At 47.7% G+C, this 20,658-nt stretch overlaps 1 protein-coding gene across 2 annotated transcripts in view; it reads right to left on the bottom strand.

The window, feature by feature from the left end:
• Window positions 1-20,658, bottom strand: part of LOC8025460 — a 33,537-nt gene that overhangs the window by 11,211 nt on the left and 1,668 nt on the right. Inside the window, exons 2-4 of one of the 2 annotated variants that reach the window (XM_029983833.4) lie at window positions 19,359-19,579; window positions 17,438-17,533; window positions 12,071-12,209 (exon numbers count right to left, since the gene is read on the bottom strand). In XM_029983833.4, coding sequence (XP_029839693.3) covers window positions 12,071-12,209; window positions 17,438-17,533; window positions 19,359-19,551 — 428 coding nt within the window. In that variant the 5' untranslated portion in view covers window positions 19,552-19,579. Of the gene's footprint in view, window positions 1-12,070; window positions 12,210-17,437; window positions 17,534-19,358; window positions 19,597-20,658 lie in introns of both variants that reach the window. The other variant, XM_029983834.4, reaches the window with a different exon arrangement.

Genomic DNA, 20,658 nt, shown 5'->3' with positions numbered 1-20,658 from the left:
CAATTTTCGCCACGTGCAAAGGGTGGTCTGCTCAGTGATGGCGATAATGGGAAAGAAGAAAGCTTTTCCAGCGAAACACAAAGTTTGGGATGACACCCAGCCAGGCCTTCTTGGATAATCTCATCGTGTTCAATGTCGCAATGAAGGTTAGTTCAGGCTTGCGTTTCGTCGCGATCGAGTGCGTTGTGTAGCCTCGTGCAGGCTCGGGATACTTAACGACGATGAGAACGCACTTGTACGCTGGCCTCATTTATGAGGTTGCCGTCAAAAAAGCATTTAACTATGGTGAAAATTTTTACAGTATTTGCGAGGTCAAATATTGTACTATGTATGAGAAGTGGCCGTTTGTAACAGCGTCAAGCGTTTCTTTTTTTTTTTTTTTCAAGTCTACGGTGAAAGAAGAAGAATGCGGAAGAAAGTTAGGCATTTAAACTAACAAGTGTGTCCTGCTCTACTCGATAGATAGAGGGCGCCAGTTTGTCCTGTTGTCGTACGCGATCACGAGAGGTTCTGATGCACTCGGTAGCAAGCAGACGAAAGTGTGCGAACTGTGTACTTTACTTTCAGGTCCGGACGTATTTTTAGTCGCGTCACTCGCGAGCCCCATCTGGAGATCAGAGAGGTCGATTCCTATAGAGTCACCGATGTTTTAAAACCCGACAAGAGCAGCGAAGAACAAATAGTGAAGCAAAAAGCGTGGATACCCGCCTTGCGTACCTGTCAGTGACCATAGACGGCTGTGCAGCAAAAGAAACGCAAGGAGTTTTTTTTTTTTCCTTTACAGTGTTAAATATTACAGCAAGCGGAGCTTGCCTTCATGTATTGATTAAACGGGCGGGGAAACGATTTATCAGACATTGGCCACTGAATTGCGGGAATTTATCTGTGTCACCGGTGGAATGAATAACAGAGAACCACGCTTTTATTCACGCGCTAGTTTATATATATATATATATATATGTGTATATAGATATTGTTACGAGCGTTCCAGCCGTTGCCCTTTCCTACTGTCCGTACTTCGCCCACCTCCTAATGTCCCCGTTTGTCTTCTTTACTTTCGCCCGTTACAATCGCCCCCCTCCAAGGGACTGTCCGTCCCGGACAGAACCAACGTCGTCATCGCGGGCCCCATAAAGTTTGAGTTGACTGACATGAGCTGTCAGAGTCCGGTGTCTTCCTTGTTGAGGCAGCGCTCGCAATTCCTCGAGGCGATATGTCACAGGACCGTGTTGCCTGCTTATTTTGAAGGGCCCGCAGTACCTTGGGAGCAATTTCTCGAATCGCTGCGGCCGTCTGAGGTGACTTCGAAGAAGCACTAGATTTCCTGTATTGAACGATGGTCCAAAACTTCCAGTGCGCAGGCGCTGGGTGGGATGTGACCGCTTGTGAAGGATGGCGAGTCGAGCTCTTTCTTTTGCTTCGTGTAGTCGCCCAGAGAAGTCGCATTCATAGTCCCGCCCGCGGCGGGTCCACGTTGTGTTCATCGCTGTCTCCTCTGGAAGCGTGGGAAGCCTTCCATACACCAGCTCGAAAGGCGATTGGCTCGTTGTTTCTTGACGGGATGTATTTAGTGCAAACGCAGCAGGGTCAATATATTGGTCCCAGTTCTTGTGGGATGAATTAACGAATGCAGCTAATATATCGCTCAAAGTACGGCTAGTGGGCTCTACCAATCCGTTTGTTTGAAGGTGGTAAGGTGAAGCCGCTGCATGCTGAGTCCCGTAGTTCCTAAGGACATCCTTGAAATCACAAGACATGAACGATGTTCCTCGGTCAGAAATTATCATTCGTGGAGTCCCATGCCGCAACACCAGATGGTTGTTCACAAAACTGATGAGGTGTGTCGCTGACGTGTCGGGAACTGCGTGTACCTCAACCCACTTCGTTAAGTGGTCTATGGCCACAATTATGTGCCTGTTGCCATCTTCTGATTTTGGGAATGGTCCCAGATGGTCTATACCGATTTTTTCAAACGAACTTGTTGAGGGAGGTATCTGGTGAAGTTCTGCCTTTTTTGGTTCGGCGGTGTTTTGCGCATTAGGTAAGTGGTGCATGAAGCAACGTACCGCCGAACGTCACCTCTCAAACCAGCCCACCAGAACCTTTGAGCGATTTTTTCTAATGTCCGGTGTTGTCCAAGGTGACCAGCAGTTGGAGCGTCGTGACACATGACCATAACGTTGCGGCGCAGACTCGTGGGAACAACAGGCGGCCACGAATCTGACTGCCGTGATCGATAACAGAGACGCCCGTCACGGAGCTGGTAGCGTGCTCGCAAACGTTGCAGGCGTCTTCCGTGAAGACGAGAAGAGTCACTGTTTGTGTTTCCGAGATGACTGACGATAGTTGAAGTCTCTGTGTCGTTTGACTGCGCTGCCTCCAAATCAAGCAGAGCTGAAACAGAAACTGATGAACCATTCTCCACGGGATTGCGGGAGAGGAAGTCGGCGTCTTGATGGTGTCTTCCGCTTCGGTGAACAATTGCAACATTGTACTCTTCAAGTTTCATTGCCCAGCGAGCAAGCTTTGGCGTAAGATCGCTCTTCGATTGGGGCCACTGCAATGCAGAGTTGTCGGTGACCACTGTAAATGTCTGGCCGTAGAGGTAAGGGCCAAACTTTTCCACAGCCCACACTACTGCGAGACACTCCAGTTTGGAAGTGTGGCACCGGCTTTCTGGTTCACTAAGCCTCCTGCTCGCGTAGGCAACGGGGCGTTCTCGACCATCTTTTTCCTGTTGGAGAAGGGCAGCACCCAAGCCTTCTCGACTGGCGTCAGTGTGGATGACGGTGCGTGCGTCATCCACAAAATGAGCCCGCGTAGGCGGTTCTAGAAGAGCTCTCTTGAGGTCCGCGAAGGTTGCCGCTTCTTCCGCTCCCCATACAAATTTGGCGTTTTTTCTTAGGACCCGGTTCAGGGGAGAAGCCCTCACTGAAAAGTTCTCCACAAAGCGGTGAAAGTAGGACGCGAAACCTAGAAAGCTCTTTAGTTCCTTTATCGTTGTGGGTTCGGGTATATTAGCAAAAGCTAATAGCTTTGCAGGGTCTGGACGAATACCATTTTTGTTGACGACATGGCCGAGGTAGATTACTTCGTCATATCCGAAGAAACATTTTGATGGTTTTACACGAAGTGCAGCTTTCGAAAGGGCACCTAAAACAAGACTAAGACGATGTTGATGCTTGTGTAAGCTCTCGGCATACACGATTACGTCATCGAGGTAGACCAAGGCCATGGTCCATTTCAAGTGGCCGAGGACTTTTTCCATAAGACGCTGGAAGGTCACCGGTGCATTGAACAATCCAAACGGCAAACGTCTGAACTGAAACAGGCCGTCAGGCGTTACGAAGGCTGACTTTTCAGCGTCATCTGGATCAAATTCAACTTGCCAGTATCCCGAGATGAGGTACAAGGTCCAGAAATAGTGGGAACCATGGAGACGATCCAGGGCATCATCAAGTCGAGGTAGGGGGTACACATCGGGCTTAGTGATGCTGTTCATCCTTCTATAGTCGACGCAGAACCTTGTCGAGCCATCTTTTTTCTTGACGAGCACCACAGGCGACGACCACGGGCTGTTAGAAAGTGTTACTATGCCCCTTTGGAGCATATCGTCAACTTGAGCGTTGATTTCCCGTCTCTCGGGCATAGAGACTCGTCGTGGGTGTTGATGTACTGGCGCGTGGTCACCGGTGTTGATGGCATGGCGGACGAGGGGTGTATAACTCAGCTCTTCTTTTGTAACGGCGATGCAGCTTCGGAAATTCATGAGAAGGGACTGAATAAATTCCTTCTCTGCCGCGGTTAGATTGGGTCCAAACTTAAACTCAGACCAGGGCAGGGGTCCGGTTCTGCCCAACTTCTCTTCTGAAGCGGGAAACGAAGGTGAACTTACAAAAGTGGCAACCACCGTTTGTGACTTAACCTCAAAAGCAACTCCTAAGCTGTCGACTCGCTTTAGGTGAAGGTCGTCGCTGGCCAAGTTAGCAACAAGAATGTCCAAGACGCCTTGGCGAGAGGAGGTGAGACAGCGGGGCGTGACGAATTCCGCCCCAGGGCGCGAGTGCAGGACATTTTCGTTTATAAAGTCTCCAGATCGCTTATCTCCCTGAAGTGTTGCTCGGATCCAGACCGCCGAAGACTTTGGAACCGTAATGTCTTTCGTGGCAACAACTGAGCCCATAAACGGTTCGCACACGAGCGTAAAACAATCTTGAACCTTTCAGCAAGTAGGCGCATGGTGTTCAAACTTGTTTGTACGAAGCTGATAAGGAAAAACAGTGCGCAGCAGAAAAAACCTTTGTGCACAGATGTTTCCTTAATGTTTGGCCTCAGTTCTTCACAAAGTTCCAACGTTGATGCGTCGGCAGCTGTACAACAGGACTTGCATTCTCGTTGTGTTGATAACTGTGCATGACCGTGTTCAAAGGAGACGAGCAGATTGACTGCCGCACACCAGTCACATCCGAAAATAACTGGAGGGTTTAAATTCTTCACAACGAAGAATGAAAGTGTCACACTCTCCCCAAGTGTTTCCACGGTCAGTTCGATACGTCCGATGTGAAGAATGTGGCTTCCGTTTGGCAAGAGAAGTCTTAGTTCTTTACAGCCTGTTGTTGATGCGATACGGTCGGCCGATCGTAGCAACTTAGCATCGATGACGGACATTCCAGCTCCGGTGTCTATAATAGCATCGGTACATTGTCCGATTCCCGGCAGGAAGACAGCGACGTGTGGGGTCAGCGATGGGCACATCGATGTTGTAGCCAAGGGAACTTCGTGGACCACACGGGACCCCGCCCTGTCGGGCACGCGCGGAGGGTGTTCCTGACGTGGAGGGCACGGATTCCGGCAAGATCGAGCAAGGTGGCCTCGTCATCCACAGTTAAAGCATTGACGCCAGTCAGGCCGGCGGGGGCCGTCTTGCGTGCCACCACTACTAGCAATATGGTTTGCTGGGCTCACCGTAGACGCTGTTGCTCTTATCACCGCGTGCGTTTCCAACGCGTGACCCAGGGCAGAGCGGAGCGTGGAGGGTCGCGCGAGCCGCACATATCGTTGAACTCCGGGATCCTTCATGGCATAGATGAAAGCAAAAGTGTTCATCAGGTGGAGTGTGTCTTCAGAGCACCTTACCAAAGTCTTCCTCGCCAATCTCTCGACGGCGTCGGCTAGCTTTTGTAGCGGCTCTGTTCCCTAGCGATAGGTTTTGAGCGCCGTTAGGTGGAGCTGTTGTAGATGCACATCATTAAATCGAGAGTCCAGAGCTTGTAACAGATGTTCATATGTAGTTGGACTTGAATCCGGAATACACTCGAGGTACTCTGCTGCTTTTCTACGTAGATGGGCGACTCAGGCAGCAGCCTTGCCAGGGGAAACCCAGCCATTGTGTACAGCCACCGTTTCGAATTGCACGATGAACGCCCTCCAGGAGCCAAGACCATCGAACGTCGGGGGTTTGAGCCGCCTAGCGCCGGAATCCGATGGAGCTAACTCTGCCTGTCTCTCGGGCTCATCGTTCCTGCTATGGCGAACCGCTGCTGCTTCCTGGCTGGGAAAAGGGTTGCCCGAACCTTCTGGAGGCGTCCCAGCTTGTAGGGCCTGTTCCAGGTGCTCCAGTCGAGTTTGTACAGATGAGAGGTGTTGATGTACATCGGTGACTTGTTGATGCAAAGTCTGCTCCACGTTTGCAATGCGAGGGGCGAGGCGATCGTCGAACTGTGCAAGTATATGTGCAGCGTCAGTCGAGCTCTTCTCCACCAACCGATTTTAAAGCTGTTCGGTGAGTTGCTCCCAATTGGGTTCCGGATTTGGAGGCTGGGAGCGGGCGTTCATGCTGAAAATCCCACTGCTGCCACCAAAATGTTACGAGCGTTCCAGCCGTTGTCCTTTTCCTACTGTTCGTACTTCGTCCTCCTCCTATTGTCTCCGTTTGTCTTCTTTACTTTCACCCGTTACAACACACACACACACACATCTATATATGGTGGTTCAAGTCACCAGGCTCGATCTAAAATGGACCGTAAAAATCGACGCCTGCACGTAGCAATCTAAACTTTTCGTCACAGCTGTAGTTCACAGGTCGGTGTTTCCTTGCAAAAATACAAAGCGTAGCTCTGTTTTTTGTAAAAAAATAAGGCCAAGAAACTTGCCAGTGTCTATGGCGGCCAGCAACGCAGACGACAGGGGTCCAATAGCGGGGTGTGTTTGGCGTTTGTATTGATAGATGGCGCTACATCCTTATCGCGACGACTCACGATCACCATGGCTTATTAAAATGAATATAGTCTCATTGAAAGGCACCTTCGGTTAAAAAATAAATGCGAACAATAAAAGCAATACTTAAAGTAAAAAACGCGTCTGCATAACGGCGGCGCTTTTGTTGCCAACGGGTTTCGTCTGCGTGTCGTCTGCTATCTTTCGCTGGTCGGCTGCACCTTGAGACGCTGCTCCCGAGGCCATCTATCAATACGAACGCCAAACACACCCCGCTACTGGACTTGGTCGTCAAGGTCGCCGCCCGCCGTAGACCCTGGCAAGTTTCTTGGCCACATTTTTTACTAGGAAAGAACTACGCTTTGTAATTTTACAAGAAAAAACCAATCTGTGAAAAACATCTTTGACGAAAACTTTAGATGGCTACGAGCAGTCGTCGATTTTTACGGTCCATTTTAAATCAAGCCTGGTGATTTGAACCACCATATATATATATATATATATGTAACTGAAAATGAAGAAAACCCTTGGTGAAAACAGCAACAACGGACGATTTATTCTTCGACGTTTCGGCCGGAGTCCGGCCTTCGTCAGGAAGAACTTTTATGGAAAAAAAATGGTTTGCGCTGTGTGTTTACACAGCCTTGATGGAGATACGCCACGACGGGTAGCCGTAGATGAGAAATTTAGCCAGTGCAGTACAACCACTAACCTGAAATTTTTAACGTGCATCACGCAGTAGTGATACACGAGCGCGTGCCGGTACAAAACTCATCCAGATCGAAGCGGGCGGGAGTAGTGGGGAATCGAACCCAGGAGGTTCCCAGCGCAAGCTTTCGCTCCACGCTCCGAGCTGAGTCGCGTTAGCCCACTCGGCCCCTTCCTCCCCTAACTTTTACAGATGAACGCGGGTGGTATTTATACAATGCTACGGTCGGGTCCAAATTTCGGCGGGGTGACGATTGGAGCTTTCGTGAGAGGGAAGCGTAAGGCAGTAAGTATCCGGGTGAAAAAGGTTGAAGGTCGGAGCCAAGTTCCAAGGACGCTGGGATGACAGTTGTAGCTTCTTGGGAGGAGGCGCAAGGTGACTTTGTGTCCGGGCGGCCAGGGGTGACCTGGACGATAGCGTACAATAGACGAAAGATACACGCGCAAACTAAAATGCTGTCTCAAGAAAAAAGAAAAAAAGACGGCACGGTCGTTTGTGTTCTTTTGTGGGGCATGCATGAGTTAGACCTGGAAGGGAACAACGTTAAACCTAGAAAAAATAAAGTAAGAAAATGAATATTAAAACCTGGAAATAAAAGAGAAAACTGATGGTCCAGTTCCGGCCACAAACACAGCACCACTGCTAACAATAAGGTCTGGGACCTGAAAAGATGTCCCCTGTTCGCTGTTGCTATTCGTCTGTTATCATTTCAATCGATGCCAGAGTACCGGGCTTTCACTTATTACTTGTTTAATAGCGTTGAAACGGTAAATTAGATAGGATTCACGCTGTTCACGTGCGCGATTTGATTTAAAACCGGATTCTAGGATCGTCGCCGACAATTTATCAAACGAGTGTTTTGGGAGAGCGAGATGTTTGGATTGAGGCAGTGTCGGAAGATTTATGGCTTGAGATTTGTGATTATTAAAGCGCAGTCTAAATGCCGTTCTAGTCTGCCCTATGTATTGCATTTTGCATACCGTACACTCTAAAGAGTACACAACATTCGTCGAGGCACATGTTAAGTGCCCTTTAATTTTGATCGAGATCTGCGAGTGCGGGCTGCTGGCCGTGTTTGTGTGCTGCATCTGTTTACAGATCAGGCATCCTGGGTGCATGGTGGCGATGCGATGCGGGGCGCGGTGCCGCCCGGGCCGATATGCGATCCGGTAGTAAACCGAAACTTAAAAACCCGGCGAATTTGTGCGGTTTTTCAGAAAGCCGTAAAATGATGCGCGTGCCTTCTATCGTTCTGCAATTTGTTGATTTACTGTTTTTCTACGATGCTGAGCAATTTTCTAACTGAAACCATGGCCTTAAACACAATATTAAAAAAATTAATTACGCGAAAATAATTAACAACTGAATTATCGCGGACTTTAATAGTTTTTCTAAATGGGCCCCTGGCCCGGAACCAAAACGACACAAGCCTTTTTTTGTTGCGATGATTATTTTTGGCAGGAGCGATTTGGCTTGAGTTCTTTGAAACACGCTGTATATAAATATATAAACGCATGGAATGTCAAAGTGCTTCTGAACTCTCACGCCCTCTTTCGAGTGACGTCTCTGGTGGACCACCTGGTTGGCCGTTTGGTTCTCCCTTCAGAGACCCCAGCCGTTTCCTCCGAAATTGTGGACATTTCAAGGGCTAGCATCGCCGAAGGTCACGGCGAGCGATCGACACAAAAGGCGGTTCTCGCCACGTGGCTCAAGGCGAGTGTAGCAGAGGAGGGGGACAAGTTTCGTTGACTTCCGCGAGTCCTCCAGAGACTTGCCACCGCAGTTCCCGTAATCGCCCCACGCGGCTGCAGATCGACAAACAATTCTTTTTTTTTCCCTTTGCGATTACTCAGCGCAATAGCAATTTTGGGGGCAAGGTTTCGCATTTTTTGTCACATGTGGCTAGATAGACGATCTACAAAAAATACAAACTGCAATTTCGTTCAAGATTAGAATCGTTGCACTACCCCTTTTAAAAAATGGCGAGCTGTACTCATTAAATAAAATCGACGATTGTCGCTCCAAGAGTACTGGAGGGCAGTATGCGTGGTGGCACTCCTAAGAGTGTTGGACATTGTATAAGAAATAATATCCCCCAAAATTAGCTACACACTCTAAGAGCTCGCCGAACGACGAGGCTGAAAAAAATGTATATGGAGAGAGACGCAGAAAAAAACAATGCGCTGTGGCACGTTTCACCTTGCTTATTGTAACAGCGCAGACGACTATTAATGTGAAAGCATTAACTGTCCTTGGAGCGAAGCCGGTGTTGTCTGTACACGTTGTCTGTAGCAGCGAAGAACGGCTCCTAAACTCCTTTTGGATGAGCGAAACGACAGCAACGCAAATGCTTTGTCACGGGAGGCGGCGGGGGCGCTCGAGGTCCAAAGCGGATGCGCCTCAGAAATAAAACACAAAGAAAACCACAGTAACACAGATGCTTCGTCACGGAAGCAGTCGTGGATCCGGCGGGTTTCGCCGTGCCTGTGAAGTGGGGTAGCGTGATGTCACCGCCGGAGCGCCGCGTAAAAATGGAAGACGTGACGCGCTGCTTGCAAGAATACGCTGCGCGTAGGAATGCTTTCGCATTCCTACATGTAAGCAGTTTTAAGTGTCTCTTTTAGGTATAGACGTAGTGCTAGCCTCATCAGACTTGTACGGTACTCATCACAGGTAATCAAAGTACTGCAATCGATTACTTTATGGAGTTCATTCGTAATTATTTGAATACATCTATAGAAAAGTAATTACGACAGTAGTTTATTTACTTTCGGCAGTACTAAAGTTACCTCTAACCGTTACTATCCCTCCCCCCCCTCCCCCCCTTTCACTAAAGCCCTTTGTTTCTACATGTCTCTTCTAAGAAATCCTCGAAGTCTCCGAAACGAGCAGGGTTTACCAAAGTGTGTAAAATTAGAATAATAAGTAGGTTATAATTCGATGATTTTAATCCAACATATTGTACAGTACGATAGACTTTTTTTTCAAAACCCGAGTACATTCTGTCGCTTTGAAAACCTGAAGATGATCGGAGCAGTTACGGTTACTTTTTCAAGTAAGGGCCAGTTACTTTTTTCTCAAGGAATGGAGTAATCTAATTAGGTACTTAGGTACCTAATTAGATTAATTACTAATTAATCTAATTAGTAAATAATTACTAATTAATTAGGTAACCAAGAGTAATTGTAATCGATTACTTTTTTAGTGACGTAGTCACAGCAGTAATAGTAACTTTTTCAAGTAACTGCCAATGACATTTCTTGTAAAGTACTAAAGTAATCTAAGTTAATATTTGTACCAAGAGTAATTTCAATCGATTACTTTTTGGAGCAACGTAATCGGAGCAGTAACGGTTACTTTTTCAAGTAACGGCCAATTACTTCTCGTCTATAGTAATTAGGCAATCTAATTGAATGCTTTTAATCGAGATTAATTGTAAACGATTACTTTCTTTGAGTAATGTGTACAAGACTGCTCATCATTCGCCGAGATCTCGGCGTATATGGGAGCAATTGGCTCTTCCAAGTGCCTGGCGGGAGAGGAGTCGCTTAAGATTTTCTCAGATCATAGTCAGTGTCAGCTTAAGAAACACAGGTCGTAGCCTATTATGATCACGTTTCTTGCTTTGTGATAAGTTCCTAGGCGTTAACTTACCAGCTTATGCAGGAATGTCACTAACCAGCAGAAAACAGAGTGCGTCGTCTGCTCGCTTCGCCTATCGGGAGATGGCGCCACAGGTTACAATCATCGCTAACTCGGTCGTCTGCGAAGCACGTCCGCCGTTGACTGTGGCGAGTCCGTCGGTTTGATTTCTTGCAGTGACGGACCTACGTCTTTTAAAACCTGGGAAATCACCACTGAGCCTGGATTCCTTCCGCGCTGTAAGTTTAACCAGTAGCGTCGGAAAGCTGCTCGAGAGGATCTTACATAACCGCTTACAGTGGTGGTTGGAAACTATTGTAAAGCGTTTCCCGAAGAAATTACAGGATTTCGTCCACGTAGATGCACAATGGATGGAACTTAGACCCCACCACCTGTGTAGAGTATGAACGAGATAGCGGAAACATTACAGTAGGGGTGTTCCTAGATATTCGCCGAGCATTTGATACGGTGAGTCACGCTCATGTTCTTAAAGGACTTGTGCTTCATGGTGTACATGGACGCATGTTTCGCTAGATATAAAAGTTTCTTCGATGCAAGAACATCGTGGTGTGTACAAATGATGGAGACAGCAAGCATCATGAACTACACCATGGAGTACCCCAAGGTAGCGTGCTGAGCCCTACTCTTTTCAACGTCGTAATAGCACAGTTACCTCCGAAACTCCAGCCACCTTTACAAATATCTATTTATGCTGACGATATTTGTATCTGGATCTCTGGCTTGTCCCCAGATATTTTAAAGAACCAGCTACCCATAGCCTTTGACACGACAAACAATTTTTTAACAGAACGAGGAATGGAGCTATCTGCCACGAAATCGATATTTATACCATTTACCTGGAATGTCCAAGATACGACCAGTGGCGAAGTCGATTACGAGTGGGACTAAGCATACTCGACAATCGCTCTTTTTCTTTGGCCAAAATGTTTAGGTCCCTGGCCGGACTTAAAAAGCCAGAAGAGGGCATCAACTTTTCTACGTGAATTTTTACTGACACAAATATAGTTGACAGATATTAGGTATTATTCGAAGGTCAAAATACGCAAGACGCGCCCTTAAAAGATAACTGCGTTTGTTTATGGTAATTTTATTACTATGCTACTGTAATCTATTGTACATATCTACAAATGTATTTACTGCGTAATCGCTTCTCTCATCCGTGTAAATTTTTTGTGCGTGTACGGTAACTAAGAGTATTATTCATGGTGTTCTGATTTTATAATTGGATGTTATACATCACTCATACTGTACAATACTTGATTTGATGTGGCCGGTCCCAGGATACGGAACCAAACTGCTCAACTCATCAAATAAACGTTGAATTGAATTGACTTAGGTCTTACAATTCCAGAAGGTAAAATCCACCACCTAAATGGGCATTCGGTGAAAGTTTCAGTTTTATATGTGCAAGCGCCGTTTGTGTTTCGGCCTGCTTTTACAGCGTAGTAAGAACATTGTGGCCACGATGCATATGGCACTCACATGAGTCCTTTTTTGCACCGCTTCGGTTTGAAGTCGCCGTAGATGTCGCAGTCCGGTGCGGGGCTCCCGTATACCATTTCGGAAGTGGCGCCGTCCTTGAGCCTCTCCTGTACCTTCTTTACGCAGGGCTTGTCTGTATCTGAAATGTGCACACACCGAGTGTCAGTGGCCGTGTTCCAAAATTTACTCGATCTTACTCTAGGGTAAGGGTTTTCTACCTTCGCGTTTCAAAACTTACCCTTGTCCAGCGTTTTTCAATCTGTGCCACGTGACACGACCCGCCGGAGTAAATCGGATCCATTTGAGTAAGATTTGGAACACAGCCAGTGAGGCCGCTGGATAAATGAACGGATGGATGGTAATGTCTATGCAGGGTGGTTGCGCCACATCCGGCCGCCATGACAGGGGAGAGAAATACTTCCGGTTCTCCTTTGTGTACTGTTGCAATCGGCAACGGCAGCGCGGATGGCTGTTGTAATCGGCACATCGGCCCGCCGATGGACGTCAGCGGCCTTGGTTTGTCGTCTCATGTTTCGCTCACGGGCGAGGCCCGTCGTCACGTAATTCACCGCCGAAATAACGTGTCTTCGAGGCGTTGAGCCGGCCGAATGTCTGCTCTTCTTGAAACCCAAGTGAAATACCCGGGCAAGGTCAACCCAGCAGACCTCGGACCCGAACATTACGTCAAGCTCTCGCCCTGCCTGCCCCAAGACACCTGCAAGGACGACGCCTTCAAAAGAGGCTGGTGCGTTGATGCATGGCGCCATCGAGTGAGACGACCTCTTCGGTATGGTGTGCGCGGACGTGTGACGTAACTTGGACAGAGGGTCTTTCCGAGAAGGCGTGGGTGACAAAACTGGTGCACCTCCGCGATTGGTTTCCGCCCGACCGCATGGCAACCGAAATACTTTAAAAGAACTGAGCTCACCTAACTCGCAGAGCTCACCAAGATCAAGGCTCATAGCTGCGGCTAGCTGCTGTATAGCCAGAGCTCATTGCTCCCCTGACATGTAAATAAAGGAGAGTTTTAACCATCGTCGCCTGCTGAGATTCCTGCCCGGAGCTCCGTCCGGATCTGGACCCCACCCGAGCCTGGTCCATCCTGGGGACTCACGTCGGCCGCGACAGTACCTTGTGTTTGGGTGGGTGTGCGACAAGTCTTATTTCCCTAGCGAGGAATTGCATGAGAGCTATGCTCTAGAAATGCCCCTTTACAGTGCTTTTAAGTTTCCAATGCGTACCGGCACGAACAAAATGTAACAAGTGAAGTTACTTCCATTATCTTGAGACGAGGAACGCCACCGACGTTGACAAGCTTGGGTGATCGCCGGGCGACGTCATTAGCAGACGGCGCGAGCCTACCTGGATGTGCTGGCGACAGATGGCGCAACGTGACAAAAGCGAGAATGCGGCGCCGGTGTGGGACGCTCATTTAACTACTCCGCCAGAAACATTACGGTAGCCATCATTGCGTACGCCTAAGTACCGTAGTAGTTTCGGCGTATGCGAAAGCAACTACGGCAGTTTTTTCCAGGTACCCTACTTTCACCACCGTCACGCCGAAATCCTTACCCATTACTCCGTAAAGAGCGATCGTCAACTGAGACAAGTAACGTACTGACCATCGCCTAGTCTGCTCCTTGTGTAATTATGAGATGAAATGAAACTTCCCGCTCGTGACGAAGTGAGGGATGACCGCGCAGATCGCGGCCTCTTTTAAACCAAAGTTAGACCATTCGCGGTTCTGGCCCCAGGACGAGCGCCGCGACTCACGGGCGCCTCAAAGATGAAACCCAAGGGTGCGAGAACCCCCAGCCACAGGCACGACTACAACAACAAGCGAAGTGAAGCCCCCTACACGTTGCGGGAGCGTGCAGTTCACAAAGCAAGTTTCCACGAAACGTAAAGTGTTGACGACGCGGGTGCCTGTCAAACGTGTTTTCATAAAACGATACGTAAACCTGTCGCCCAAACCAGGGCCGCTCGATCGCAAGGATGTCATTGGCTGTCTCTATCCTTTCAACTGTTTGAACCACCAAACTGCCGACTGTAATTGCTACACAGCTGAAGAAACCAACCTGCATTCGCATGCCGCTATGGTGGGCTCAAGGAAGAGGTGTGCGAATCGCTCGCTTCGTCCGGCGGGAGAGAATGGCAAGGCTGTTCAGCACGCGGCGTTAGCATCGATTTGCCCTCTGCAGTGCCACAACGGCACTCCGTCGCACTGTGAATGCTATAGAGGAAAATTTCTTTACTGTTGATCGCAATCGTGAAGTGCCGCGTAATGAATCTTTTTTCGCAAGGCAGCACGCATACTGCGGACCTTGTTTCAAGGCATCGGTCCGACCCAGGAATAGTCCGTTCCCATGCTCAAAATGTTTCAAGTTTTTTTTTTTTTTTTTTTGGAAAAGCCAGAAAAAAAAAAAAAAAAAAAAAACGTCGCATTTTTGCTTTCTGACCTTCAAGACACACACCCAGTCTTGCAGCCTGTGACGCAACAGTGTTGTTGTCGCTGCTTGTTAGCCGTATAACGAAATTTGGCACAGCACATTGAGCTCGACGCAATGAAGACAGCATACAGTGAAGCTATGGTTGACTTATGAAGCCTCTTGATGTACGGGGAGTTCCCAAGAAACCAGAACTGGGTTTTTCGGCTCGGGTGAATAAAGTAAGCATCGCAGAAAGCTCAAACTTTGTGAGAATGTGACGTTAGCAGCTGCGATAGAACGCGAAAGATTGAGAACAGGACGTCATCTGGATCAAGAGATAATTGAGAAAAACGAAATTTTTTTACGAGCCGACCCCCAGCTAAGCTTAATTTCGTTCGTCAAAACAAGAATGACACTGTGGGCGCATGTAGTATCTATTTCGATGAGATAAACTTCTCAGCAAGAAGGAAAATAATATCCCCTTTCTTGCTGCTAAGTTTTTTTCCACTGAAATAGACAGCTCCCACAGTGTATTTTTTTGTTTTGTTTTAACGATATTAGGCTTATGTGTTTCGTTTTTATCAATTATTTTTTGAAGAAAGTAACCTCATGTTCTTAAACTTTCACGTTCTATCCCAACCGCCATGTGTCACATTCTCAGAGAGTTTGAACTTTCTGCGATGCATAGTTTATCTACCCGGGCCGAAAAAATAACCGGTTCTCGTTTTTCGGAAACTCGCTGTACTTCTTTTTTAACCTCCTGTTCCCTTTAATGCAGTGTGGCGCTGCGATCCACTTATCCATGGCTCACCGCCCCGCTATAACGCACCACAGCTCAGCATGCTAGATGGATGAGTCACTTTCACAAGCGCGATCATCACACCTCCCCCTTTCTAGCCCACCATAAGGCCGCCGTGTAGGCACCCATTTTGATCATGGTGGTCGACTGAGGAAAGTTTGTTCGCTAGTGTGCGCGAAATTGGAAGCCCACCGAAAAAGTTCAGAGGTTTGGAATTCGGCGTGAGGGCAGTGCATTTGGGATACGCGTAAAAGACTACAGATGTGGATATTGCGTACTCCAAAACAACTATACCGTGGTTATTTCGGCGTATGTAATAACCGCTACCGTAGTGAAAGTAGGTTTGGCGTACTACACCGGTGGCGCTGCTCCTCAATCGACTGTGTAAGTACAACCGGTACAACGATGGGCCATTACGGCACGTACAAATACAATGTGCACAGTGTTCTGGGAAAGAGACGCGTAATATGCCAAAGCAAGCAAATCAACACATTCGAAAATTGTGCATTACAGAGACTCGTGTCCCGCTAAAGGAAGCGTAATAAAAGCTTTCGGAAGATTGACTGCTAAAACGAAGACACGGCTCGGCCACCTCTGCGGGGAAGCTCGGCGCGTATCTTGTGACGACTGTGGGAGTTATAGTGTCCAGCGCCGATGCCTTGCCGTTCACGAAGAAGTTGAAAGCGTTTACGGCCTTGTAGTTTATAAGTCGTTCCTTGGTATATGGACCAGGCAAGTCGAATAAATAGTCCTGCAGATGCGTCCCCGATACTTACGGCAAATTTGTAATTTCTTTAAGGAACAAGTGCTCTTTCTTTTCACCCACGGGATCAAGAAGGCATGTCGATCGCGTAATAAGTAAATTTCGGGAGGTACCGCTGACAGCCCTCGGCGGTGAAACTTTTAAAGTATGCGATACTCACTGAGGTTCCTCAAAAACAAGCAAAAACAATAGCCAACCGGAAGTAACACACTCCACCCGGACGTTCAGCCATTTTGTGGTTTTGTCTACCTCTGCACACCCGGTATAGCCTCTGAATCGGACAGTGGCTTGCGCTACTTTGCTTAAAAAAAGATTACAAGTATTCTTTTATACTTTTTTGTAAACACCGCTTTTTGTTAAATCGTCTAATTCACGAATTTTGTTTGTTTGTTTGTATTAAAGTACTTTATTGCAACTTTTCCTCGATCTACTTTTTAACTTCCTCTTTGTCGAAGTAACCCTAAATATTGCTAAACAGCGTTCTCAGCTCAAAAATAAAAAGAATCCGAGTGAGAATTCGTAGAAATTGACAAAAACCACTAAATTCAAAACTCTGGGCAATAACTACAGTAGGATACAAATTATTTGTACAAGGATCATTCAAGGTCGAGCGATACTTCCCACAGAAGAAATAAAAAAGTCGACCAACACAAAACTATACCAGTTGTTCAAGATATCCAAATAGACCGCCGTCAAAAGTTTATCGAACAACATTGGCGGTCGCCATTGCGCGGCCACGAAGCGTGTGATTAGATCCGATTCCTCGCCGACCGCTGACGCAGCACTCGTTTCCAGCAGGAGCTTAGCCGGGTTCACGCCGAACACTGAGGCAGCCTTCGTGTCCCATACATGCTCGGAGCACGTGATCAAGCAATGGCGGATTGGCGATGGTGCGGACATTTTGCAAAGGGTCTACCGCGCTCCCAGGCACCGCTGACGTTGATTTGGCCGTTCCCTGATTTCTTTGCCGTAAACATAATTGGTCTATGTGACTGCAGTCACATAGCCCAATTATGGCTATGTGACTGCAGTCCGGGCCCATGCGGTTCGTTTGTGTACCCGTCTGTTTCTACTAGCGCAGGAGTGGCAGTGACGTCAGAGGGACGTCGAGCTCTGATTGGCTTTGATTGAAAGGATAGTGGGCAGACCTCAATGATAGACATTTCGAGGTCTACCCACTACTTTTTTTCAATCAGCCAATAAGAGTTTGGAGTTCTGACATCATCGCAACCCCTGTGCAAGTAGCATACGAACTTGCGCTCCGCATAGACTGCGCTGCGAGGCTCCTCTAATGATGACGTTCAGGGAGGATAGGTGCGGGCCTTGTATTCTGGGTAGGATTGCATCATGCAACGCTTAAACTGAAAAAGACGCACTTGGGACGCAGACTTTGTCGACGCAAGTGAGGGACGGACCGCATTCCTGGCTCGGAAGGGACGCCGTCTCCGTATTTTCACAGCGAGCACCTTCTCCTGTAACGTGAAAGCGTGACACATTCTTTTTGTGGCAATGCGGGAACATGAGTTAAGAAGGCTGCTTTTTTTTTTCAAAACTTCTCATGAACTGGGTCAAGAAAACAAGAGTGCGAAATTTATTTTTGTCATACACAAAATGCAAATGCAAACTCTGAGTGGAGCGCAAGTTCGTCTGCTTCCTGCACAGAGGTTTCGATGGTGTCAGAATGCCAAGCTATGATTAGCTGACTGAAAACAAATTCGTGGGTAAATCTCAAAGCATTTATCATTGAGGTCTACCCACTATACTTTTAATTAAAGCCAATCAGAGCTCGGCGTCTTTGTGACGTCACCGCAACATTCTGCGCAAGAAGCAGACGACTTGCTTTCCGCATAACTACTTTTCCGTAAAAATCACCGCACAGATTAAGGCAGTTATTATGACTTGGCACTAGATTTAGTTTGCCGTCCACAAAGAAGGTTGCCGCTCGAAATTTCAATCCTTCCGATAAACGGAGTAAACAAAAACGAGTGATGAAATATTTTTTAGTATACACAAAGAATGTAGAGTGCATGCACCCAAACTTAACGAGTCCACTGGGTTCCCAAACATCAAGCTTGTGTCGGCTACTTACTGTTAAGTTTGTCACCAAAACGTTTGGGATGCCTTCATAGAATGGAATAGAATTCTGGAACTCAAACATTCTTCAGATAGTTGAATCGGCCGCCGCAGGGACTGTCAGAAACGGCAAATGCTGCGGCGGCGTTAAGTTTGAAGCGCACTGTATGTGCAAACTCTAACCACTTTTTCAGATAATCACCGCGCAGATATAGACAGTCATTGTGACGTAGTACGAGAGCTTGGGTGCCCTCTCTAAAGTGGTTTGCCTCCTAGGCCTACGGTCATTCCATCACGAGTTCGACAAGACCCCGAAGTCGCCTCGACCGTCCTTTTCTAACCCACATTCTCAAGAACTTATGTTCATCCTTTATGAAACTTTTTGCCGTTTCCTTCACGCACATTACACTTCTATGGCGAGTGACGGTCTTGCTAACGCAGGACGGAACATCTGGGAACGGAGGGTTGACCGAGGCGGCGACCTTGTTTGGAGAGGCAATCCAAAAGCTTGCACCACGTCATACTGACTGCCGAAATCTGTACTGTGATCACGTGGATAAGTAGCTAGAGTACGTATCTACATTCTATGTATATATAAAAAATGCTTTATTGTTCCTGTCTTTTGCTTAACCAAATCATAAAAATCTGCAGCAACAACAACAACCACAAAAAAGTACGCGGCATTTTTGCACATGAAGAAATCCGGTGCGTCCGCGATCGCTCAAAATACTCGAAAGAACCAATCGCTGCAGTCTATGGAAAAAAGCTCGGTGAAGGGGATATCTGTAGATGTCTCGTCTGAAGAAAAGAAGCAGTGTGCGTTGCGACATTGAGCATAAAGATTCACCACCCTCAGTGCCATATCACAGACTTGCTTCTGTTTAGGTCTAAACAAATTTCCAACCTCCATCACTCGTTTACCCCTCCATGACCGCAGCGATTGGTTTTCAGAAGTGCTTTATAGGAAATTAGATTTTCCAGATTTCATTGAGTCCAGAAAAAGGGCGGGGAGGGGGGGGGGGGGGGGGGGGGAGCTCGAACGGTCTCGATCATCTCATTATCGTTCGTTAACCTATCAGATAGCGACATTAGCTGATAAGAACGGCCAACAACCAATCAGGGAGCGAGAGGCGTGAACACAATAAGCAACACTTTGCGCGTTTCTCTAGTTCTCATTGGACCATAGAATCTTGGAAGCTTAGACGTCGACGCTAATACACTTGCCTAGGGGCTTGACGCAGATGGGGCAGCAGCCGCACGTCGTGGCATTTTGAATGAGGCGTCCGCCGTCGCAATCGACGGGCTTACAGCCGGCCTTGCACGCCCCCTCGGTGCAGTAGAAGAGGATCTGTGCACTGGCTGCACCGAGTAGGGCGAGCACCAGGACAACCCAGGAAGAAAGGTGCGGTCCGCTCATGTCGACGTCACCATCACCCGACGGCGTGCTTGAAATGAGTGGTTTCTGTTTACACCGGTGATAAATATTCTTCTTGTTTGCTTTCGCAGCTCCGTGCCTTTTTTTTGTGTGTGTGTGTGTGTGTCATGGGACACTTTTGTTTTCAGTGCGGTCACGAGTAAACTGCTGGACGCGTTCTCACATCTTCATGCTTTGTCAAGAATCTGCGATAGTATTAAGGTTCCAGGAACGCACCTTGGACTGGCGTGTTCAGCGTCCTATATACCCTATACTGGATCGAAAGTGGTCCCCAAGTGTGTAATGGGAGTCGTTCGTGTCGCGTCAGATGTCGCGATCTTGGCGGTTGGTCGTAGAAGTTGCGGAAGAAAGTATGAACGAAAGCAAGTGTCATTGTCATTGCGGCTTTCCAACCTTTAGCTGCTAAAACTTCAGTGGACTCTCAAGCCGGTGAGCGATTTGCAACAAAACAGACGTCTATCGCTTTCCACTTCCGCTGCTGTACGACCGCCAAAACCGCGGCAGGCAACAGCCTGACATTTCTATGGAATCATCGAATGGCAATTGATGGACGTCTTAAAAAGAGCTAAACACACCTGCTGGAGACACATTCCAGGGAGCATGATAATACAAAAAGATAAATTGTTGTGCGTCGTCAACACAAAGCCTGCTTTCTGGCAACACGGGTAATAGCTTTCCTACCACCACCTGTTTGCATACATTTTTGTGGTCAGGTGGCTACGCTCAAACTTATAAGATGCTTCTACCAAGGTGTATCTGGTCTGCCTTTGAGCGGTGCTCATTGCTTGCAAAGCTGGTTGCTGTAACTATGCTCTAAAGAATGGTTCACTCATTTGCGTTGGAGTGTAAATGCTCGTTCACGCACTTGCGCTTGACTGCGTTAAGACTGCTCGCGTCACGCTGTTGCTATGGCGATCCTTACGACGAGCCAATGTGGAAACGCTGTGCTGCACGACGGAACACAGTTGATGGAATTGTGTTAACGAGCCTTAAGAAATTGCGTTACGACCGTTACGACGAATTGTGACCGCTTAACACTAGAGAACATCCTGGCCCTGGAAACACTCTTTATACAGCATTGGTGAGATC

The sequence above is a fragment of the Ixodes scapularis genome, unplaced genomic scaffold (genome assembly GCF_016920785.2).
Source record: "Ixodes scapularis isolate PalLabHiFi unplaced genomic scaffold, ASM1692078v2 PGA_scaffold5__190_contigs__length_132052651, whole genome shotgun sequence".
Classification (NCBI taxonomy): Eukaryota; Metazoa; Arthropoda; class Arachnida; order Ixodida; family Ixodidae; genus Ixodes; species Ixodes scapularis.
The sequence above is the reverse complement of the archived record's forward strand: the minus strand, read 5'-3'. Positions and strand labels throughout refer to the sequence as shown.